This window comes from Phaenicophaeus curvirostris, chromosome 28, assembly GCF_032191515.1.
Source record: "Phaenicophaeus curvirostris isolate KB17595 chromosome 28, BPBGC_Pcur_1.0, whole genome shotgun sequence".
In the NCBI taxonomy this organism is placed as follows: Eukaryota; Metazoa; Chordata; class Aves; order Cuculiformes; family Cuculidae; genus Phaenicophaeus; species Phaenicophaeus curvirostris.
Window position 1 is genome coordinate 4,418,713 of NC_091419.1, and position 24,642 is coordinate 4,443,354.

Here is a 24,642-nt window from a genome sequence, read left to right on the forward strand (position 1 = left end):
CCTAAGATCTCATCTCAATCTCCTCTCTTTCAGCTTCAAACCATTCCCCCTCACCCTATCATTCCACTCCCTGATCAAGAGACCCTCCCCAGCTTTTTGGAGCCCCTTCCAGGACTGGAAGCTGCTCTAAGGTCTCCCTCCCCAGAGCCTTCTCTTCTCCAGGCTGAACAACTCCAACTCTCTCAGCTGCAGTCCTGTTTCTTCTCTACAACAATGAACTTTGCAGAGACACAGACCACCAGCAGGAGGTATAAACATCCATCCTAATAAAAACTAATTATAAGCACACAGCTTTTCTAATGGAAAGATAACTTGTTCCCCGGCAGAATCTCAGAGCTACTAACAGAGCTGTTCCCTCTCCTTCCCCTCCTGGCTCACAGATACAGCAGGACTGGAGCAGTCTCCAAGTTGTGCCACGTCTGGGCCTGAAGAAGGAGGCTGTTTCACAGCTTCTCACTGCATGCAGGACAAGCCAAGTCTGCCCAGTCAAAGCACAATTACAGGGCTGTGGCCAGAGCTGTTCCCACAAGTTCTGAGCAGAAAGACATTGTGAGCACATGAAGGCAGCTCCTGCACTGGCATTAGAGTCTCTCCCCAGTCAGCAGCACTTCAAGGGCAGAAGGTTTGGCTCCTGATGAAGCTGAAGTCCCAGGAGCAACACAAGGGAAACGGGACAAGCTGGACCCAGACTCCATGTCAACCAGCCCTACTGAGCGAAGGTGAGCAGCTCCTCTCTCCCACACATCCCCAGGAAAGAGCCGAAGCATAGCAGGCATTGCTGCTCACTCGAGACTTCCTCTCCATCTCCGATAAAGCCCTCTCAGTGCCTGTAGTGCTGCAGTTCCTCTCTCTGAAAGGCAGAGACAAATAGCTTCCTACCCAGACTGGCTCGTGCGAAGACCGGTCCTTTTAGCATCCTGCAATGCCACCACTCTGGAGCCTTGGCACACACCTGGATGGACCAGCAAAAGCCACGGATTGCTGTTCCAGCCCAGCTAATCCAAGCTCCTCTTAGCTAGGAAAACCACGGCAGGGAGTGAGGAGAGAGGGCTACAGAGCACAACCAGGCCCGAGTCCAGTAAACATGTTTATTGGCAGTTGCTCTCGGACATCGTCTCTTCCAGCCCAGTGGGGCTGGAGGGGGTGGGAGGGAAAAATACTGATTGTCCATGAGCACAGCCCTCATGTCATTCCCATTGATCCGCTGAGTCACTCCCGTATTAACAGTTTTGACAACACTCAGGCTGCACAGGAGCTCAGAAACAGAATACAAAACAAGAGGCGATGCGAAGCCTCTCTACGCACTGACGCTCGCAGGGCAGAATCCAGAAACCTGCTGAACTGCGAGTGCCAACTTCCTTCTCTCTGCTCGCTCTTCTCAAGAGCTGCAACAAGAAAACCAAACACAGACCACGCTGCGAGAGCAGGAACACAGAGCTCCATTCAGTGCACCCAGAGAAAGTGCCTGGAAAAAACAGTCTCCCCTGCAAACCACCACCAACTGCACCCCAGTCGTTTATGTAAGGGCAGACTAGAGCGGCAGATGTTTTCACACAGGAACTACTGATTAATAAGGTCTTTAAGCTAACGAGGAGATCAAACCCTGAGGCAGTGGCAGGGGAGGGTAGTGTCTCTATGCAGCCCCAAAAGGGGGAACTGGGGCTCCCCAGGTGCTCCCCAGCACAGATCAATGCAAAGCTGCCACCGCCAGGGCTCAGAGCATCCTCATCTGCTCTGCAAGGCTCCAACCCACCCAGAGGACTCCAGAGTGCCAAAATCATCACCAAAAAACGCTCTGAATTCAAACAGAACCAACAAATCTTTGGCAAGTTCCTCCCAGCAGCCAAGCCTGCCCCGCCACAGGGAAGGCCTCTCCACAGGATCCCCATGGAGGCCTCCTGCCCTAATTTACAGCACTTCTTTTTCAGACGCACTGGCAAACACCAAACGTTTTCTCCACTCTTACATAAGGCCCCATTTTTAACCCCTTGCGCCGCAGTGGGGCAACGGGAGCCTCGGCAGGCTGACAGGGCAGTCCATTTGGCAGATGGATTCACACCCTCCTCAGAATTCACCTCCAGATATCCAACAAGTTGTTGTACAAAAGGAAAACCGATGAATTAGTTAATGAGGCAACTTCCCAAATCACCAGTACAAACCACTTACATGCCTGCAATCATTTGACGCGGGTCCTGGTTACCTCCAGAATGGACCCGCTTCATGGCAACTCAGAAGAGATTTTAACAGACTTTGGAGTTTAACTTCAGAAACATCCCTACCGCAGCAGGCCCCCACACTGCCTGGACCACAACCACTCCTTAAAAGACAAAGCACCTTCCCCACAACAAGAACAGCCTCACAGCTTCTCATCTGCCTCACTAGGTCCAAGAACCTCCCTCGATTCCCTCTGCCGGCCACTGGACAGGAGCCCCAGGCCTCCAGCAGTGGCCCAACTCCACAGGAGAGCTGCTGCTCATCTCTGCAAAGCTCGTCTTGGCTGCCTTACGAACAGCTCGAGTTGGCTCCTGTCTGGTGGGGGCAGAAAGGGGAGGCGGTATTTCTCCTGTTTCTCATCCTCACCAGCTTTGCTAAAAGGAAAAAAAGAAGCTGTTTTAAATACCCACTTCGGCACAGCCCCCTTCCCATAACGAATGCTTCCCAGCCCCTCTGGAGAAAGGGAGGCAGCATACAAAGGAGCCAACATCCTGCAGGGCCCTGGCTCCAGCGGGCAGGGCACAGGCTCGGGGGGCACAGTCTGACCCCAGCCCTGCCACCCACCTGGCCTCTTAGAGGCCTAGGAGGGGCAGTGATGGTGGGGGGGACCTGCGCCCCTTCTCCAGGGCCATAAAACATGCAGAAACAGGAGGAAATGAGGCAAGGCAGCCCAGGGCCCTCAGGACCAGGCACAAATCAAGCCCTGTAGCCCCCTCAGGCTCCCAGAGCCTTTCCAAGACCCCCCCACCGGCCCCCATCCCAAGCTTTATGCCTCCTTCCCTAGAACCCCAGGCCTCCCAATCCCACCAGCCCCCCAAACCTCCAGGGCTGCTCTGCTGCTCCCCACCCCTGGCCTGGACCCTTCTCCAGCCCGTCAGCTCCACAGCCCCTCTGGGGCCGCTCTGCCCCACTCCCACCCCAGCCCAGGCCCTGCCCACCCTGCCACCCCCATCCCTACGGCTCCCTCAGGCCTGTCCTTCTGCCCCCCACTGCCCCCAGCACAGGCCTAGACCCCACCCAGGCTTCCAGCCCCCCCAAACCCAAGCCCTTCCCGCCACCCCCCGAGGCTCCCAGGCTCTACTCCCACCAACCCCCCAGTCCTTGCTCTGTCTGCTCCCCCCCAGCCTCCTGGGACCGCTCTGCCCGGGCCCCTGGCCCAGGCCTGGACCCCTCCCCAGCCCCTCAGCTCCACCTCCACCCCCACCCCCCCCGCCCCAGCCTAGGCCCTGCCCACCCTTTAACATCCTCATCCCTACGGTCCCCTCAGGCCCCCAGGGCTGCTGTACTGTCCCTCACCGCAGGCCTAGACCTCCCCAGGTCTCCCCAAGTCACCCCAGCTCCAGGCCCTGTTCTCCCTCAACACCCCAGCGTCCGCTCAGCCCCACCTCCCACAACCACCACCCCCATCCCAGGCCTTACAGCCCCCTCAGGGCCCCCCCAAGCCCCTTGGGGCCCCTCTGCCCCACCCCCATCCTAGGCCTAGACCCCTCCCCAGCCCCTCAGCTCCCCTCCACCTCCCTCACAGCCCCTCAGGGCCCCTCTGCCCCCCCCCCATCCCAGGCCTAGACCCCTCCCCAGCCGTTCAGCGTCCGCTCAGCCCCCTCTTCCCACAACCACCACCCCCATCCCGGGCTCAGACCCCTTCCCAGCCCCTCAGTTCCCCCCCGCCCTACGGCCCCCTCAGGCCCCCCCCATCCCCTCAGGGCCCCTCTACCCGCCCCCATCCCAGGCCTAGACCGCTCCCCAGCCCCTCAAATCCCTTCCCCCTCCCTCCCAGCCCCTCGAGGCCGCTCTACCCCCCTCTCAGGCCCCTCTGGGCCCCCCTCCCCGGTATTACCTGGGCGGGCGCTCAGCGCCGGGCCGCGCAGCCGCTGCCCCGCGGCCGCCTGCCCATGGCGGCCCCCGGCCCGGCTCCCCTCGCGCCGCCTCCCCTCACCACTCCGGCCGGCCCGGCCACCAGCGCTACGCCACCGACGTAAGCTCGCCGCGTTCCTACGCGGGCTACGCCACGTCGTCGACGCAAAAGCGCTCCGTGAATACCGACCGCGGAGCGGAGGGGCCCGGCGGGGCCGTGCGCAAGCGCAGCGGGCGTGGAGGGAGGGGGGAGGGGGCGGTGCTACGGCGTTTGCGTAACGCGCGTTCGGGAATAGCAGGCGTGAGGGGGAAGCGGCGCGACCGCGGCTTTGCGGCAGCGCGGGGCGCTTTACGGCAGCGCCGCGATTGGCGGCCAGCACGCTGTTAACTCTGTGCTAGCGAGTGCAGGGCCCGGATCCACCGTGGAGACCGGGGCTCGCGGCTCCTTCAGGGCCCTCGCAGCCCCCGCACAGTGCCAGCAGCTCAGGGACAGGGACATCTCCCGCTGCATCAGGTTGCTCCAAGCCCCATCCAACCTGGCCTTCAACACCTCCAGGGATGGGGCAGCCACCACTGCTCTGGGCAGCCTGGGCCAGGGCCTCCCGACCCTCACAGCAAAACATTTCTTCCCAAGATCTCATTTCAATCTCCCCTCTTTCAGCTCCAAACCTCTCCCCCTCGCCCTGTCCCTGCACCTCCTGATCATGAGTCCCTCCCCAGCTTTCCTGGAGCTCCTTTCAGGACAGGAAGCTGCTCTAAGGTCTCCTCGGAGCCTTCTCTTCCAGACTGAACAACCCCAACTCTCTCAGCCTGTCCTCGAACAGGAGGTTCTCCAGCCCTCAGATCATCTCCATGGCCTCCTCTGGACTTGCTCCAACAGATCCATGTCCTTCTTGTGCTGAGATAAGCAAGAGGTTGGGATTAGGAGCTGTTGTACTGAACAGCTGTGATGGAAATGGCTCCTTTCAGATTTAGTATCTGCTGTGGAGCAGAACTGGGGTGTGAAGCCACCGTATGGTAATTTGAGGCAATAAATCCAGCGACGAGCTGAACAGAACAGTTCAACTCACCTTTGCTGTCAAAGAGCCTGTTTCATCCAGGGATAACAGCCTCCTTCCAGGCAATAAACCAGAGCCAGGGGCCGTTGTCAGTCTCTGCACTGCTAAGGAGAAGTCAGGAAAGACCTTGACGCCTGTGCTTGAGAGATGCGAATTTTTCACCACCACCCACCCCTCTGCCCTTCATTAGAGACTCATTCTCTTCATTAGAGAATCAGAATAACAAAAGCACCTTTCTTAAGTGCTTATCGAGTCCAAACCACAGCGTGCTGCTTGCATCCCAGCACAGAGGATGCCCTTCATCCGTAAACGTGCTGTTCTTCTAAGGAGAAAAACAACATGTGGTGGGAGACTTTGGAGGGGAATAAAGATTTCACCATTTCCCTCTGCCAGAGAACTCCAGTTACCTAGGAACAGACACTGCTAATGTGGCCAGTTCTTCTCATCAAGCACAGGATGAGCGTTTATTGTCTTGTGATCATGAGGATAAACACAAAATCCAGAGCTCCACAAGTGACATGACACATCGCACACGTACACGCCACGCGATGCTGAACAAAACCGGGAGCCAGGTCCAGGTTAACGGGGTTAAGAAGTCTTAGAAATCTAACGTAAACATTTATAAACCAGAGGAGGTCAAAAAAAACCCAAAACCCTAAGCCACAGTAGTTGAGGCAGCGTGTCGAGTCAACTTTCTGGAATTACGGTTTCTGGCAACAAAGAGGATGCAGAGGGGAATGAGGGATGGCAGATCCATCCAGAGAGGGTCAGATCCCATCCAGAGAGGGTCATCTCTGAAGAGACCTTGGGCAGCATCTGTGATTTTAGTGTCTGGTCCAACTATTTTGGTGGGCAGGCTTCTCCATCCTCCCTTTCCTTGCATCAAGTATTTTCCACATGGGTGCTTCTAAACATGATTATCCAAGGGGAAAAAAAGCAGAACTAGAGCATGGAGTCCCCAGCAATGCTTCTCCTCTCGATTCCTTTGCTGAAATCGCTAACCCGACACACTAAAAAAAAAAAAAAAAAGAAAGATACCAGACCCCTTTGGAAAATTTTGGCAAGAGGCTGTGGCTGGCAAGGAGCTGGAGGGAGCGTAGCCCATGGCTGCACCATGTCCTGGCTTCCAAGTGAGGCCAGTCTTGCTTTTGGCCCCCTTAACCTCCCCTCACTCCCCTGTAGTGCAATTGTATTCCCAAGGAGTTAATCGACAGGCAGTTCTCTTATCGCTCTCCGATGGCAAGCAACAAAGAATGCTTAAAATTACACCTGACACAAGACAAAGGCACCTAAAAGCTTGACAACGCAACTGGGTCATGTTCTTTTAAGAAGGCTTCAAGCGATCGTACTTACAAGCACATTGCACACTTGCAAGGCAAAAATTTCTCATGTTTGGGGCATGTTAAATATCTCAGACCCAGGGAAAAGCCGGTTTGGCAGCAGGGCATGGGCACTGCCTGTAAATGGAAACTCAGGGAGGCTCTGCCCTCTGCTCCGGGTTTGCTTTTGCTTTGGCCCTCCTGATAAAGGTGCCATGCAGACTTCAAGCCATGCTGCGCTCTATTTACAGTATGAGGCAGGAAAAGTTAATCGAGCAAATTGGGGTGATGGGGAAGGAGTTCTCCTTCGTGAATGATTACTTTATTAGTTAAGGCACGTGTAGAGGCAGTTTTCAAAAGATCCCTTGCAAATCAATCCCCCCTTGCTAGGATAAGCTATTTGTTCCTTTCCAGGAGCCAGTTTTGTTTTCCAGTTACTCAGTGTGAATTTGGAGTGATTCCACTCAAACCATGTCTCTCTTTCATCTGAGAGCCTAAGCCAGACAGGTTCCAGCTCTGACCCACGAGGCTCTGCAGCGGAGCACTCCATCCTTCACAGGGTCATCAGCTGAAACTTTCAGAACTGAAGACTTTCAAAACTCACTCCCTACAAAAATATTGGGAACTGACCTCCCAGGCTGGGACAAAATTCACAGCAGGCTGTTGAGGGAGAAGAAAAAAAAAAACCCACAGCCTTTGATGCAGGATATGGGAATCGGATGGGTAAGGCTACAGGAGTCCTGATGTGCATGAACAGAAGAGAGATGAACGATGAGACAGGGAAAACAATCCCTCCCAACAGCGCTATCCTCTCTTGAGCTAATTCTTGGAGAAAGGGAAGAATCTCCCTTTCCTTGCTCGTACCTGGAAGGAAATGCTTCTGGCTCCCCCAGGTCTGCGAACTAACATCAGGCAGGAGGAGTACTGAGCTTTCCACTAACCAGACCCCAGCACTCAATGTTTGGATTCCAACCACTCTGGTAGAACTGAAACTGTTCGTTGTAACGCAATTACAAATCCCAAACCACATGGGGCCCCAGCACCGAGATCAATAGTTATCTGCAACCGGCTGCTGGCTGGGAGCCCAGGAGAAAGACCAACCCAGCAGGGCAAGGTGTGTCCTGCAGGTCATTCCTTGGGTCAGCACAAAACCTGGATGCCACAGAAATGGAATTTAGATGGCAGAGAGATCTCGTGCTGCCTACCTGTAACAGGGCAAACGTCAGCCCAGCAGCCAGGTCCAAAGCCCAAACGTCAGCCAGTCTGCCAATCGTTTCCAGTGGGCTTCGGATCAGGCTTTATGAGCGATCATTAACCAAATGAGATGACTCTGCACCTTGGAAGCACACAGATCCGGCACAAACTTCTGGCAGCAGGGGAAGCAAGGCTTCTAGCAGAACAACAGTCCTAGCCAGGCAAATGAGGACTCTTGCGGACGTGACATCTGCACAAGCAGCATCGTTACCTAAAGGCTTCTTCACCAGAGAACACAAGCAAAGGAGGTTATTTTACAGATACCTTTGATATCTCTAGTAACGAATAATTTAGGTGTTTCCCTTAGAGTGAAAAATTCCCGATTCTTCATCCAGGAGAGTAAACACTGGTTGCTACAAATGCTCTGATTGCGTTTGTGACAGACAACTCGGCGCGCTGTGCAGCTGATGGAAACCAAGCAGGAAGCAGGAGAAGGAGCAATCGTAGTGTCTGCCATGGTGGGGAAGTCAAGCCCTTTTCACCTACGGTCAAGAAGAGGATTTCCTCAGGCCAGGGCAGTGAACGGTTGGTTCTTCAGTCTGCAACGAGGCAAATACTGGTAACTCAACGCAAAGAAAGCACTTTCCGATACGGCCGTGCATTGCTCCGGAGGTGGCAAGGGCTGACAGCACAGATCTTCTGCAGTGATGGGGAGACAACAACCAAAGAGCCCCCCAAGATGACTGGGGTGCTTCGGGGGGGAATGCAAACGATCTTTTCAAATAACAATAATAAAAAGACCAAAAATTAGAGAATCCAGGCAGTTTGCAGCTCTTGCTGCTTAAGGCCATTGGTTTCCCGGGGGATAACTGGGCACTGTGGGATACTCTGGCAGGCTGTTCCCAGAAAAATTGTTGTACTGGGCCTCCCTGCTGGGGGGATTCCTCCATGTGCCACTGTTCCACTCGTCCTGAGCCTTCTGAAAGCTTCCACCAGCCCCTCGGTAGATTTTATGTACCTAATGGATGAAAGAGAGAAGAGGAATGTCAGCAACAGGCACCCACACCTCTTCCTCTGAAGAGCCAGAGTCACTGTGGGTCTGTATCATGTATTTCATAGAATCACAGAATGTCCTGAGTTGGAATGAACCCACAAGGCTCATCAAGTCCAGCTCCTGTCCCTGCTCAGGACACCCCAACATTCACACTATGGGTCTGAGGGCACTGGCCAAACTCTTCTGGAATATTGTCAAGTTCAGTGCTGTGACTGCTGCCCTGGGAGCTGTTTCAGGGGGAAGAACCTTTCCCTAATGTCCAACCTAACCCTCCCCTGGCATCTTCCTGCTGTTCCCTTGGGTCTAGAGAGAAGAGATCAGCGCCTGCTCCTCCTCCTTCCCTTGTGAAGAAGCAGTATCCTTCCTGCTTGCCCACCCCAGCAAGCAATGAAGGTGGCTTCAAGTGACACAAAGCAACACTGCCACATGAAATGGTGACACCACCCAGCCCAGGCTGTCCTGCGTTATCTGGATTTCTCTGCTAGACACTGAGAGATGCTGTCTACACCACAAAAGCTGTGGCTGAGGGCTCACTGCGGCTGCTAAGCTGCCAGTTCCCATTACTGTGATACGGAGCGTGGCTACTCCGAGTCAAGGAGACATCTGAAGCACTTACCCTCACAATGCAGATGAGCATTGCGACCGCCGACATCGTAAACATAATGGCAGGAAACAGCATGAACACAGCAGCTGCAGCGCTGGTGCTAAAGAAAGTAACGGCTGCCAACCATCCACTGGAAGAAACGGAAAGAAAGAGAGAATAACATTACAGGTTGTAGCTTTTAAGCATCCTTGGCGTCAGAAAAACTGTTTACACACACCCAGAAATCACAAGGCAGCTTTAAAAACTGTTGAAAATGAAAAGATCAATGAAGAAAAAGGACAGAATCCAAGGCAGCTCATGCAGGTGTTTCCCCAAGACCTCCAATCTCCTTTGCTAATCCAGCCACGGACCTTTAGGGCAGAGCCTGCTGCGCAGACTTTGGGAAGAGAAGGTTTATTCCCAAAGTGGTTTTGGTTGTGCAGAGGTTGTGCACGTAGAGACCAGACCTGGGAACAGGAGGGCCCCATGATTCACACTGAATTTCTGTTCCTTCAATGGCAATAACCCAGCAGGCCAACGGGAGAGGAGCAGCAGTCAGGAAAACAAAAAGCCACACAGATTTTCTATCATTTGTAGCGTCAGCAGGAATCACTTTCAAGTCTCTAGAGGCAGAAAGTTAAAATGCCAAACAATTATAACATAACCAGGGACAGACACTAAAATGCTCCCATTTATTTTAGGGTAGCTCTCACAATACTCGCTCTCTAGGCCAGCAGTGACTCATCCTGCACTGCTCACCATGTGCTGCGGATACTTAGAGGGCAGAGCTAAGAGAGGATCAGACGGCTCTTGAAACTGGCTGGTTAAATGGTAGAAAGAAATGGACCCTGTAGGAAGGCACTAAAAAGAACAAGCAGACACTCGACCTCTGCCAATATAGCCATGAAAACAGAACAGTGTGCTCCAAGAGCCGCTAGAACCACAGAGGAAAAGAGAAAGCTCCTGCTCCACCCAAACTCCCACCAGTTTCCCAAAAGTTCATGGATACAGCCCACAGTCCGGAGCTCTCGGGCGTGGGAGCTGTAGGAGCATCCCGCTTACCAAGCTCCCCATCCGGAGATCCCAATTGCCTGCAGGATCGTGAGGATAAACTGGGCGCCAAAGATGAAGAAAAAGGCCATAAAATTAAATGAGCTGTCCGACCTGTGAAAGAAGAGAAGAAGTTAGGAGGAGCCTGTGTTGCCTCACAGCCATATTTGACCCCATCACATCCTACCCCTCAGAAGAGATCCATCCATGTGCTGTGAAGGATACTCCTCCTTCCCTGGCAGTGAAAGCACACGGATCCATGAATCATCAGCACCAAATCCCTTCCAAAAAGCCTGGCTCATGCTACCAAATCAATTGCATATGTGGTGACGCACGAGGAGAAGCTCTCTCCTGCAGGACAGAGGGTTGGAATCCTTTCTCTGACCAAACACCTAAGCCAGCACAGCCTGATACCTGCGCAGCTCAGCTACTGGCAGGCAGAGTTTAGCTCCTATGCTAAAAGTGATCATTAAGCATGAGAATTCCAGCTAGGAATGTCTCAGTAGCTGCTCATCATCACGATTCCACGCCTGTGGTTCATAATCCAGCACTGGGACATAACAGGAGGACAAAAAGGCACAAGAAGAGCAGGTGGTACCGGGTCCAGGGAAAGGCAGAAGCATGCTCCACATCTTTGGGGCTCCCCAGTTCCCGGATGAGAGGGTCCTAAGATGTGAGGACCTTTAATTTATGCAGGTATAACAGACAGTGTGAATACGATTCCCACCAAGAAGGCTGACCAGATACATTCAGGTGTCTCCATCCTGGGGGCGCTGGGGCACAGCACTGTCCTGCCTGAGTTTTGGCTCTGCCGCAGAACATCTTCATCCCATTAAACCAGCTAACATTGATGAACCAGCCTTTCTCTGCAAGCCCAGGCACATCTAAAACTCCCCAAACTACCATTTTTAATGATAGAAATTATTCCCATTCTCTCAGGAACTCAAAGGGCCCATGATCCCTGGGGGGATTTAAAAGCCACATAGGTGAGGAGCTTAGGGACATGGTTTAGTGGTGTAATTGGCAGTGTGAGGTTAAGAGATGGACCTGATGATCTTAAAGTTCTTTTGCAACCTAAATGACTCTATCATCTTGTATTCTATGATCTATTTACAGAACAGGTTTACAAAAACCACTTCAGTTGCTTCTGAGGCAGCTTCGTGCAAGGTTGGTTCAGTCCCAGCTCCTGCTTGAACCCTAAAAGTATTTTAACGTTGATGATTTCAATATAATTATGTTAATTTTTATTAGTATGGTAATTCTAGTTCCTAATGCCTAAAGAGGCGATGAGCGAGGCAAGAATCACAGAATCATGAAATGGTTTGGGTTGAAAGGGACCTCAAAGCCCATCCAGTCCCACCCCTGCCGTGAGCAGAGACACCTCCCACTGGATCAGGTTGCTCCAAACCCCATCCAACCTGGCCTTGGACACCTCCAGGGATGGGGCAGCCACCCCTGCTCTGGGCAACCTAGGCCAGGGCCTCTCCACTCTCACTGTGAAGAATTTCTTCCTAATGTCTGATCTAAACCTTCGCCTTTCCAATTTAAAGCCATTCCCCCTTGTCCTGTCACTCCACGCCCTTGTAAAAAGTCCCTCCCCAGCTTTCTTGTAGCCCCTTTCAGTACTGGAAGCCGCTCAAAGATCTCCTCAGGAGACCCAGGCTCTGGGGAGGGTGATGCTGAGACAAGGGGAAAAGCCTCCAGGCAGATCCCTCTACTCTGAGCTGCATGTGTCAGTGCAGTCACCTCCTGCCTTTCAAACAAGGACCACAGAGATGCTGTGATAAAGATCGACCATCCCCAAGTATCCTCATGATCCTACTCTTCAAATACCTCCTCAGAGTGCAGCAATGAGATATAAATACTTTAAACATAGACTCTTCGCAGTAGCGCCTGTCATAATCCAATTACCAAGGATTAGGCTCGAAGCTCAGCCTTCAAACAGCCTCTTGCAACTACGACCTGAAAAGGCTGGAGGAGTCTCCGTTTGAAAGGATCTGTGGGAATTAACAAGGCTACACAGAAAAGGTGATTTCTGATCCCACTTTCTGGTGCCGATTTGAGACAGCTTCGTCCTGCACCAAAGCTCTGCAGCTGATTTCATTTTGGATGCAGATGTGTGGCAAACCTTGTACAAAAGCATCTTCGCAGCGCGTGATGCCAGTATCGAAGGGTTGGCTCTTCCCAGAATATGGACAGTGAGTGGCCTGACCTCGCTTTCTCAAATCACAACAAGACACAGCGCTGCCCACTCCAGGGTTTTCCAAGCCTCTTCCTCAACTGATGTCCAAATTAACGATCTCCAGGCTCGCTACAAGGTCCCTAGGGCTTATTCTTTTTTTAACTGCAGAAGTCTTTACACAGAGTAACCTCAGGGACCTTCCAGTATTCAGTTGCATAAACACACACAAACAACAGTAAAGAAAGAATCAGAAACAGTCCCCGTGAAGCCCAGAGGTCAACAGGGAGGAGTAATTTTTCCCAGACTTCCAACTGGAAACTGCTCTTTGAACACAGCTCGAGCTGGGACTCAGAGCCCCAGGCTTCTGAGCTCACTAGGGATGGGGATGGAACCCCGGTCCCAGACGGCAAGAGGTCAGACCTGGTATTTTTGTGCCTTTTAACGCTTTCAGATGAATCCAACCCAGCAGCCTTCCATTTCCATCAGAACCAACCCATCCCTGTATTCCATGATGTTTTAAGCACCACCAGTGCATTTCCTGCCCAGCGTTGTAAGTGTAAAGGCAGAAGAGCATTTAGACAACTAATTTACCATGTGCTAAACAGACAAGATCCCACCCACCAGTTCCCATCTCTATCAGATGCTTTTGCCCTTATCTAGAACAACTCATCACAGAATCTGGTGAAGGTCCCTGTGAGGCCAGGCTGGGAGAGTTGGGATTGCTCAGCCTGGAGAAGAGAAGGCTCCAGGGAGACCTTTGAGCAGCTTCCAGTCCTGAAAGGGGCTCCAGGAAAGCTGGGGAGGGGCTCTTGATCAGGAAGGACAGGGATAGGACAAGGGGGAACAGTTTTCAGCTGAAAGAGAGGAGATTGAGATGAGATCTTAGGAAGGAATGTTTTCCTGTGAGGGTGGGGAGGCCCTGGCCCAGGTTGCCCAGAGCAGGGGTGGCTGCCCCATCCCTGGAGGGGTTTCAAGGCCAGGTTGGATGGGGCTTGGAGCCCCTGACCCAGTGGGAGGTGCCCCTGCCCATGGCAGGGGTGGAACTGGACGGGCTTTGAGGTTCCTTCCGAACCAAACCATTCCATGATTCCATGAATAATCAAGACCCACAGTATTCAGGCTGGAAAATGCTCAGGAACGTCACAGCTCTGACAAGCATTATGCATGAATGTCTGAATGATGCCTCGTGATCCCCAGCAAGCATGAGAAAAAGCAAATGATTATTAATTAAAATGAAAATGCAGGATGGCTTTAAATATTTGTGGAGTTTCAGAAGGACTCACTCCAGGGAACTGCTTTTATCTCAAAAGCGAAGCTGCCGAGCTCTTGAGTATCCAGAGATGGGAAACAGAAGAGTTCTCAAAAATTAACAACCTAATAGTCTTCTGTCAAAACAAACCTCGACGAAGCTTTACCAAATTAGCATCTGTCTCAATGCTAAACTGAAGTGAGGGTGCTGTTAAGCTCGAGTTGTTTGATTAAGATATCAATTTCTTCCTCATGGAAGTGGCAAACATATCATAGAATGGTTTGGGTTGGAAGGGACCTTAAAGTTCATCCGGTTCAATGATCGCTGCTGCTCACCTTCAATCCTAGACAGGCGACCCTCAGTCCCACAGCTGGTGTTTAGAAGTAGCCAAGTTCTTAATTTCAAAAGTAAACAAGACCTTCACTCATCAAGTCCTCAACTGCTACCCCAAACAGATCTCCATATGGACACTCTCCAGTATCAACCCATCTCTCTCCCAGGGGAAACAGAAACCAAATCGCCTCACCGGCTTCCACTTACCGAAAGGCTTTGTACGCGGGTCGGAACCAGCAGACGTAGCCGCAGGGACTGAAGAGGATGAGCCAGAGGATGGCCAACCCAAAATTGACGCCGTAGCCTCCTCCGATCCACCAGGCCAGGCACGCGATGACGTTCACTACCAGCGTGATGCAGTAAACTGCAAGGAGGGCAGAGGAAAGGCCATGAGATGGTGCAGTGTCATGGATTCATGGAAAAAGGAATGAACAGCCGGTGTTGTAACAGTCTACATAACGGGTTTAGTAGGAAACTAAAGCCAAATAACGCGGCTGCTTCAAGCCAGGTGCAGCTTCTTACTGGCCCCAGGGGCCAGCAGCACAGGCACATCCATCTCTGGAGGAAGCCCTGAGGCAGAATGAAGAGGAACCTCTCTCGGGAGGACAGAGAGCTGGGTAGCAACCAGTGTGACCAATACCCAACTCAGGCCGGCACTGTTATGAATTAAAGTGAGATTCAATCCCCATTTGCAGCAAAAATCTCTTTGTGAGAGTGGTGTAAGCCACTGCCCTGCACCCAGCCTCAATATTTTTGTCTCAGTGCTCATGGTGCCTGCCTTGAGAGCTCCTGCAGAGCCAGCAGAGTGCCTTGCGGGCTCAGCCTCTGCTTCCCTGGGCCTCTGAGGAAGCCTGGATTTAGCTTCAGGGCTTCTAAGTGTACCTCGAGCGAGGGGATAAGCAAACTCCAATGACGCTGAGAACACAGGACCAGAAGGGTGGCTTAAAGGCCCTCTTGCATCCCTGTTCCTGCCACTCAGATTAAAAGGAACAGTTTACAACGGCCCCCAGAGCGCACCAGGGCTGTGCTAAGCAGACGTACACGAAGTGATGCTGCTTCCCACTTTCCCTGAGGCTCAACGTCACCACAGAGCTGGGCTGCACGCTTCCTAGCTATCACAGGCTGAGCTAAGACCCACGCCAGGGGCTCCCCACTTTCCTCCCTGCACTCCTGTCAATGCTCCAGGGCCTCCCTGCAGCCATCCCTGCATCCCCAGGCTCGGCCAGTGTCAAAGAGGCTCCTGCTCTGGATAACGGGTGATAACTTTTAGGAAGCTTGGTGGTAACCTATATCAACCAGCAACAAAAGGAAAAGGATAAGACTGTGGGTCCAAACACAAAAGACCTTTCAGGACTCCCTGGTGATGAGCGCACATTAACACTTTGGATTCTGGTCTCATTTATGCAGTCAAAATTAAATCCCTGAATTTCTCTTCAACTGAGGTAAGCAAAGGCGCCCTGCCCATCCCTTGCTTCACTACACAAAATCATGGAATGGTTTGGGTTGGAAGGAATCTTAAAGCCAATCCAGTTCCAACGCTCTGGACACCTCCCACTGGGCCAGGCTGCTCAAAGAAAGCTCCATCCAGCCTGGCCTTGAACACCTCCAGGGATGGGGCAGCCACGACTTCTCTGCTCGTGGTGGCTCTGCAGGACACCAGCATCACAGCCTTGGTCCTTTGACACCTGCCTGACCTCTCCATCTGACTTCTCTTCCCTCCTCCTGGCACACACCCACTAGTCCTCGTGCAACCTAGGGGCTACCAAACAAGTGTAAAGCTGCGTGGTCATAAAGTAATATCAACAACACAGTCAGGAGAATCTAGCGTGGAAAGCATCCGAGCCTGGCTGCTGCTTTGGACACACAAATTACATGAGAGTTGGAGTAAAACTGCTTTCCTACAAAGAAAATCTCTCCTGAGTGCCTAACAACGAGGCTTTATGTGCAACGGTTTGGATGTGTCTTAATATGGGTGGGAAGAAAGAGTTTTAATTATTTAAATTTCATTTAGATCTTAGGAAGAAATGTTTTGCTGTGAGGGTGGGGAGGCCCTGGCCCAGGTTGCCCAGAGCAGTGGTGGCTGCCCCATCCCTGGAGGGGTTCAAGGCCAGGTTGGATGGGGCTTGGAGCCCCTGATCCAGTGGGAGGTGTCCCTGTCCATGGCAGGGGTGGAACTGGATGGGCTTTGAGGTCCCTTTCAACCCAAACCATTCCATGATTCTGATTCCATGACTTTTGTGTTTCTGCTTTTAACTCCATCCTTTTCTTGTTTACCGCCTTCCCTTCACATGCGCCTCTCTCCCTCCCATCCCAAAAATCTGGGGAGACCCCAGAAGAAAGTAGCTGCAGATGGAAAAGCAAAGCTCCTGGAGAGAGTGCCAGGTCTCTCCAGCCAAGCAGAGTTGCCCAAATGGCTGGCACTGTCCCAGCCTGCTATTAACTCGACTGAGGGGCTTTGTTTCGGAGGAGCCGCAGACAAAGGCAGCTTTACAACACGCAACATTTAACCAGTTAGTCTGAAGGGACAAGCAGTTTCTTCAGGCAAGAAAATTACAGAGCTCATTTCAGCATCTCTAAAAAACGGAAGAACAATGGAGTGATAGATTATGCTATTATTTATGCACACAAATCTCTCTCATACACACATCCCATGCATCTGGAATAAAAGCCATGCCACCAAATGCATATCTGGCAGCAAACAAGCTTTCCTTTAGCGAGAAGGGTAAATAGGATGACAAGCGTTTGGGGGGGAAAAGATAAGCAAGGCAAAAAGATTTTTAATCTTCCAGTGTGTTCCCTGTGGTTCTTGAGGCCCGCAACATCATTTTTCATCAGATTTCATTCCTTGGAGAAGAACGCTCAATTGTCTGCAGCTCCTGGAAAGGAGAGAGGTGGGTGCTGGTCTCTGCTCCCACGTAACAAGGGACGGGACGAGAGGAAATGGTCTCAAGTTGTGCCAGGGAAGGTTTAGATTGGACAGTGGGAAAAAACCCTTCGTTGACACAGTGGTGAAGCCCTGGCAGAGGCTGCCCAGGGCAGTGGTGGAATCTCCATCCCTAGAAGGGTTCAAGAACTACGTAGCCATGGCACTTTAGGACATGGATTAGTAGAGATGGTGGTATTGGGCTGACGGCTGGACTGGATAAGCTTAGAGGGCTTTTCAACCTTAATGATTCTATGATTCAGGTCAGGGATCCCACAGCAAGGCAGTGAATCCAGGCCAGGAGGCTGAAACCTCTAAACCCGACCCTGCTGCTTCAGCACGGTCTCTCTGTCTTCTCTCCTCCTATGCCATCAGCCTACTGACCCTTGCCAGAGAGTCCTACCTCCAAATCCTGCTTTCTGCAGAGGACCAAGGACCTCTTCTCAACCTAAGACTCAATCTTAGAAGTCTTTTCCAACCTTAATGATTCTCCTTTCTTCACCAGCAGCTCTGTGGCAAAGGCTCAAGACACAACAGCTTAAAACTTGAGCATAAAGAGGAATTATTGTTTATCATAACTCATTGCACTCAAAACTTTGAAGCACATAAGTCACCGAGACCTACAATTTTTCACTACACACACACGTTTTCCCAGCGCAGGTTTCTTATTTAACTTACAGATCCATACGTGGTAGATTCTCTTCACCAGAGACTGATAATCGATGGGAATTTCATCAGCGAAGTTCTGGTAGAAACATGGTTTCAGGGGGATGAACTTGGGGAGCGGTGGGAAGTTATTCACCTTTTCTGCAATTCAGAACACAGATATTAGTTGAATGCAGAAACATTCCCAAACACTGAGCAAATGTAACATCCTCAACAACCTCTCAGTGCAAACCCAGGGACTCTGGGCTGAGAGGACTCAGGAATCAAAAGAAAAAACCATCCCCAACTCCGGCCATCCACGTTACTCATCCATAAACACTTGGATGGCCAAGGAGATGGACTCCAAACCTCTTGTTCTCTTTCACCAGGAGGGGACACAGCATTCAACTGAGAGCATGCAAGGCTACACAAAATCATGGAACAGTTTGGGTTGGAAGGGACCACAAAGCCCATCCAGTTCCAACCCCCCTGCCAGGGGCAGGGACACCTCCCACTGGATCCGGTTGCTCCAAGCCCCATCCAACCCGGCCTTGAACCCCTCCAGGGATGGGGCAGCCACTACTTCTCTGAGCAACCTGTTCCAGGGCCTCACCACTCTCATATCGAAGAAATTCTTCCTAACGTCTAATCTAAAACCTCCCTCTTCCAATTTAAAGGCATTCCCCCTTGTCCTCTCGCTCCATGCCCTTGGAAACAGTCCCTCCCCAGCTTTCCTAGAGCCCCTTCTCTGTGGTCTCCCCGAAGCCTTCTCCTCTCCAGGCTGAACAGCCCTTGCTCTCTCAGCCTGGCCTGATAGAAGAGATGCTCCAGCATAATTAAATGCCTAAATCCCCTGCATTTCAGCTGCTGTCAGCTTGCAGACAGAGCACAGGCTGGGCTCTGTGTGTGTGTGCGCCTGGATGTGCAGTTCTGCATGTTTGGGAACGTTTGCTCTTGCCTTCCAGTGCTGATTAAAGTTTGATTCCAGGGCATTGTGACTAATTGTCTCTAGTCCGCTTCAGCCTCAGTAAACAGAATTAAAAACAACCAGAGGAAGAGATGAAGAATGTCCTGGGAAAACCTCCAAATGGCACAGAAGATGAGAGGAAATGTCTGAACAAGAACTGTCAGTGCAAGAGTTCCCCTCCTGTTGCCATTATCACGGTGTGAGAAGACATTTCGCAGGAGCGGTTCTTCATTTGAAGATTGGCAGTGCGAGTCTGAATCTGTAAGCCAGGCTTTAGGAGAGAAAAGGCTTCACTTCACACACAGGAAAGGCTATTTTTACGCAGAAAACATGTGATGATAACGCCTACTGCAAGTACATCACGATTAAATATGGAATCAGGTCTGAAGTCACCAACTCGACTTGACTTTTCCTTACAAAAACAAATACTAAGTCTTCTTCCCCTCCTCATCTAGCTCCTCTAAATGCATTTTACTTTCATTCAGCTGTCGTTAGTTACTGGTTAACACCTCCTGCCAACCGCATCCCACGTAGTGCCCGTGACCCACAGCTCCTTTCAAAGTCCGTAGGAATTTGGACTTCTTCACACTCATTTTCTGTTTGCTATAAACACCTCCTGGGCTTACCCCTGGCCAGCCTGTCTCAGCAGGGCAGAACAATGCTGGATCAAAGGAAAGAAAGCTTTTAAAGCTGGAGAGACAGCTCTCTAGGGAAGTCAATAACACCAAGATTAATCGACTGCAGTAAAAGCACGTTCTCTAATAAGCTTTCTTTTTTTTGAAGGATGAGGAAAATCATGTTCTGTCCCCTTACAACAGCTGCAGCGAGTTCCTTTGGTTCTGCACTCTTCCACGTTCTCTCTCCTGCAGCACAACTTTGGCGTGGGCCATAAAGCTGCAAGCAGGCAGGTGCCTCCTTTCTCCCACCCAGAGACCCCATGGGTTTCCACTGTTCTGTGTTATTTCCAAGAAGACACAAAAGAAATCAAATTAAAATGTCCTTTTTTGTGTTTGACTGCACAGCTTGGAGTGTTACAGCCCTCCCGGCAAGGGCAGGATCAACACATCAGCTCAGCAAACACAACCCCAGCTTGCAGAAACCAAATTGTATCAGCAATGAGCAGCAGCCGTGTGCAAATCCCAGGCTTTCTCTTATCTTAAGAAAGTTGGGAGGGATTTTGTTATCAATTACACTACAAATAAAATTAAGATGTATTGATATCAACAGTACAGCTAGGAACGCTGTGGAAGCTGTTCAGCCTCTGCAAGGAAGGAATTATTCACATGTGCTTTTTTTGCAGATGAATTCTATCCTCAACTTTCAAACAAGCAACACTGGAGCTGGAACAGTGACTTCAGTTGCAAATCCACAGCGGATAGAGCATAGAAGTGACATGACCAAGGGAAGGGAAGAGCTTAAGGGATCACAGAGATCTCGGGAAGGGACACACATCACACAGCTGATGCATTATAGCCATCACAGCACAATGAAAACCATTCTCAGACACCATTCTCCCTCCACTGCCGTGTTTTGAGGCGCTCTTACCTGCCATTTCTATCAGGAGTGATCCCCGGCGAAGTTTCAGACCAACAGCAACAGATCTATTGGAGAATGGAAATCAGGTCAGCACATGGCACTAACTAGCATCCCCCAAAATTCCAGGGAGCGGGAACATCTCCAGCACCGTGTTTGAGCCTGAGGTTCCCACTACAAACTCCTCGTCTCTGAACGCCCAGAGCAGTCACACTGGGACCGTAGTGAAAAGATCATGGTTTCTCCTTGTACGTGGAGAGCTCCACCTGGGAGCATCTCATTCAGCACAACCCCACTTTTAATACTTGTATTATTCAGCTGGTAGCCGTTCCTGGCAGAGGCTGAGGAGGCACAGCCAGCGCTGCCGGAACACGTGTACCTGCCAGGCAATGAGCGGGGACAGATGGGGCTGGGAGGGACCCAGCAACGTGCATCCATCAGAAGGGAAATTTATCCCAGCTCACCAGACTTAATGCCTCATTTAGGCACTGAGATGATTCGTTGGCTCCTGGCTCTCTGTGGACGTTCCCAACTCCTGCAACAAACAGATAATCACTGTGAGCTGAGAAGTTAACGGCTGCTCAAAAACAAGTCGATCAGCTGGTAGCCAAATGCCAACATCCCTCGTTATTGTAATAATTGTGCACAACCCTTCAAAAAATGCAGATTCATTCTCCTCGTTACCATCACTGAACACGGCAGCGATTCTGGAAGAATCCAGCACTGTCAAGTTTACTCAGCACCAGCCACATTGCTGGTTTTGACAGAGCTGAACCCACAAATAAAAGGTGCAGAGAGGTCTGCGCTGAGCTTTGATTCTGCCCCCTTTTTCGGTAAGGATGAAAACGTCGTGTGCCATGACCTGCAAATCATGGAATCATGGAATAGTTTGGGTGGGAAGGGACCTCAAAGTCCATCCAGTTCCAACTCCCTGTGCGAGGCAAGGGCACCTCCCACTGGATCAGGGGCTCCAAGCCCCATCCAACCTGGCCTTGAACCCCTCCAGGGATGGGGCAGCCACCCCTGCTCTGGGCAACCTGGGCCAGGGCCTCCCAACCCTCACAGCAAAAAATTTCTCCCTAAGATTTCATCTCAATCTCCCCTCTTTCAGCTCCAAACCCTTCCCCCTCATCCTATTCCTGCCCTCCCTGATCAAGCACCCCTTCCCAGCTTTCCTGGAGCTCTTTTCAGTACTGGAAGCTGCTCTAAGGTCTCCCCAGATCCTTCTTTTCCCCAGGCTGAACACCACCAACACCAGGGACTTTGAACTGGAGGGACTTTGAACTGGAGGGACTTTGAGGTCCCTTCCAACTCAAATAATTCTATGTTTCTATTTCTTTCTCAAAAGAGAGAGGTGCTAGAGAAATATCTAAAGGACAAGCCAAAAGAGGAGTGCAAAGAGAGAGCTGAACTCATTCCTTCTTTGCCATAAATCCACTGGGTGACCCAAGGCACCTCCCCTGAGACCAGACCTACAGGACACAGACTCCTCCCCCGCCAACAAATCCAGAAGAACCTGACATCAGAAGCTTTCCATCCAGCAAAATTCACCAGCTCTAGAGCCTTTCTTAAGGATAATTTCCATACCGCTTTTACATCCCCACTCCGATCGGATGACTTGTAGTGAGGCTGAGAGCTTCCTCACACCCTGCTACTCCAGGGTCTAACCTAGAGCTCTTAGCTGAAATCAAATGGATGTGCACGCAACAGCAACAGCAGAACTGCCAATGCTCCCCACTAAACAGTGATTTACCAATCAGAGCACAAGCAGCACGAGAAGATCTGGGCACAACGCAATCTGAACGTGGCTCAAGCCCTGTGGTGAGAGCTGCCAGCAGAGACCACGCTGTCAGGAGTCGCTTCACGCTGCTGTAGGGCAGTAGAGGCCAGAGATTCTGGAAGAGCAAATGGCCTCAAACAAGGACACCCTGCAGGGACTCGGGACGCGTGGATTTAAACCTCCACGCTGGGCAAGAGTGCTGGTTTTATCTGGGATATAGTTCATTTTCTTTCTGGTGTAGTGCTGCAGTTTGGATTTGGGATGAAGATAATGTTGATAACACAGGAATATTTTAGTTGGTTTTAAGCAGTCAAGGACTTTCCAGCTTCTCACACTGGTGAATGGTGCCTGGGAAGCTGGAAGAGGACATGTCCGGGACTGCTGATCCCAGTGACCAAAGGGAATCCCACCCCATGAGGCACCGTGCTCAGCAGATAAAGCTGGGAAAGAAGAAGGAAAGGGGGGACATTTGGAGTGAGGGTGTTTGTCTTCCCAAGTCACCCCCATGTGTGATGCTGCACACCTGCCTGCCGATGGGAAACAGCGAATGAATCCCTTGATTTGCTTTGGTCTGTGGCTTTTCCTTTCCCTATTAAACTGGCTCCACCTCAACCCACAAGCTTTCTCACTCTTCCAATTTCCCCCCATCCCACTGCAGGGATGATCAAGTGCCTGGGTGGGATCCAGTTGCTGGTGGGGATTACAGCACCACAGTGGGGAATCAGCACAGACCCTGGTGTTCGCGAGACAAGTGAACACGTTGCTCGTATACCTCTCTAATTGCATTTAAAAAGAAAGCGGTGACTTTGTGCTGGCTCTAAAAGAAAAAGCTGGATTTGAGTCTCATTCAGACACCCAACCCTTATCAAGAACTTCTTAAAAGACCTCAAGGCAGCAGAGGTCCCTCTGCAAGGCACCAAAATGCTTGGCTCAGCTTTGTGAGAGTGTGTTTCTACAGCTGATGGATGCAGTTTCTATCTGACGGTACTTCCCCTTCCCATCGCGCGCTGCCAACCGCCACAGAGCAGGACATCTCCCCTCAGTGACACCAGCACAACGCAGGATGCGCTTTAAATGAGACAGGGTGACAAAACCAGCCACAAAAGGAATTCCAAAGTTGTCCCCATCATCTCCTCCCTGTCCTCTCTGTCCCCCTCCTTCCCTGTCCCCCCTGCTGCCCCCATCACCGTTGTCCCCTCTTCCCACTCAATGTCCCCATCACCTCCTCCCTGTCCCCTCTCTCCCTCAATGTCCCCATCACCTCCTCCCTGTCCCCTCTCCCCCCTCAATGTCCCATTCACCTCCTCCCTGTCCCCTCTCTCCCTCAATGTCTCCATCACCTCCTCCCTGTCCCCTCTCCCCTCTCAATGTCCCATTCACCTCCTCCCTGTCCCCTCTCCCCCCTCAATGTCCCCATCACTTCCTCCCTGTTCCCTCTCCCCCCTCAAAGTCCCCATCACCTCCTCCCCGTCCCCCCTGCTGCCCCCACTACTCTTGTCCCCATCACCTCCTCCCTGTCCCCTCTCCCCCTTCAATGTCCCCATCACCTCCTCCCTGTCCCCTCTACCCCCTCAAAGTCCCCACTACCTCCTCCCTGTCCCCTCTCCCCCCTCAACGTCCCATTCACCTCCTCCCTGTCCCCTCTCCCCCCTCAATGTCCCATTCACCTCCTCCCTGTCCCCTCTCCCCCCTCAATGTCCCCATCACCTCCTCCCTGTCCGCTCTCCCCCCTCAATGTCCCATTCACCTCCTCCCTCTCCCCTCTCCCCCCTCAATGTCCCCATCACCTCCTCCCTCCCCCTCTTCTCCCCCCTCAATGTCTCCATCACCTCCTCCCTGTCCCCCTTCTCCCCCCTCAATGTCCTCATCGCCTCCTCCCCGTCCCCCCTGCTGCCCCCACTACTCTCGTCCCCATCACCTCCTCCCTGTCCCCTCCCTCCCGTTCCACCCCGGGGCCGAGGTGGCGCTGCCAGCCCCCCCTTTCCCCGAGGCCTCTCGCTCCCTCAGGCCCCGCTCCCCCCCGCAGCCGCCCCAGCCCCGCGCTCACCGTGCGCCCCTCCAGGCGCCCCCGCCGGAGCCCCGCCCCTCCGAGCCCGCCGCGGGGCACGCTGGGAAAGCGAGTCCCACCCGGCGCCGCCGCCGCTTTTTCTCTCGGCGGGATGGACTACAGTTCCCGGCATGCCGCGCGCGGCGCCGCGTCACGTGACTCTCACGTGAAGCTCCTGCCGGCTGCGGGGCGGGGGTTGAGAAGCGGCTGACTCGGCTACGGCGGCCGGCAGGGCCAGAATTGCTCGGCGGAGCGGTCCTTGTCGCCGTACCGGCTTCCATTCTTGTCGCAGGAAGATACTAGGGGAGGGTTCGGTTGGGTCGGGTGATGGAGAGCAGCCCTGAGGAGAAGGACTTGGGGAGCTGGGGATGAGAAGCTCGACATGAGCCGGCAATGTGCCCTCACAGCCCAGAAACCAACCGTGTCCTGGGCTGTATCCAAAGCAGCGCGGCCAGCAGGGAGGGGATTGTCCCCTCTGTTCCTCTCTGGGGAGGCCTCAGCTGGAGGGTTGTGACCAGTTCTGGAATCCTCAACATAAGGAGGAGATGGAGCTGTTGGAACGGGCCCAGAGGAGGCTACAAGGATGATCTGGGGGCTGGAGAACCTCCCGTACGAGGCCAGGCTGAGAGAGTTGGGGTTGTTCAGCCTGGAGAAGAG

At 52.4% G+C, this 24,642-nt stretch overlaps 2 protein-coding genes across 3 annotated transcripts in view; both read right to left on the reverse strand.

The window, feature by feature from the left end:
- The window catches only part of CSNK1G2 (casein kinase 1 gamma 2), a 42,696-nt gene extending 38,456 nt beyond the window's left edge, over window positions 1–4,240 (reverse strand). The window contains exon 1 of one of the 2 annotated variants that reach the window (XM_069878136.1): window positions 4,052–4,240. The gene's annotated coding sequence lies outside the window, so the exon portion shown is untranslated. The remainder of the gene's footprint in view (window positions 1–4,051) is intronic. The other variant, XM_069878137.1, reaches the window with a different exon arrangement.
- Window positions 4,241–5,562: 1,322 nt separating this feature from the next.
- Window positions 5,563–24,093, reverse strand: SCAMP4 (secretory carrier membrane protein 4). The gene is made up of 8 exons (XM_069878191.1): window positions 23,986–24,093; window positions 20,623–20,693; window positions 20,171–20,226; window positions 17,692–17,820; window positions 14,298–14,454; window positions 10,339–10,440; window positions 9,310–9,427; window positions 5,563–8,657 (listed from the first exon to the last, which is right to left on the reverse strand). The coding sequence occupies exons 3-8, from the start codon at window positions 20,175–20,177 to the stop codon at window positions 8,481–8,483; spliced, it is 690 nt and encodes a 229-aa protein (XP_069734292.1). The 5' UTR covers window positions 20,178–20,226; window positions 20,623–20,693; window positions 23,986–24,093; the 3' UTR covers window positions 5,563–8,480.
- Window positions 24,094–24,642: the final 549 nt, after the last annotated feature.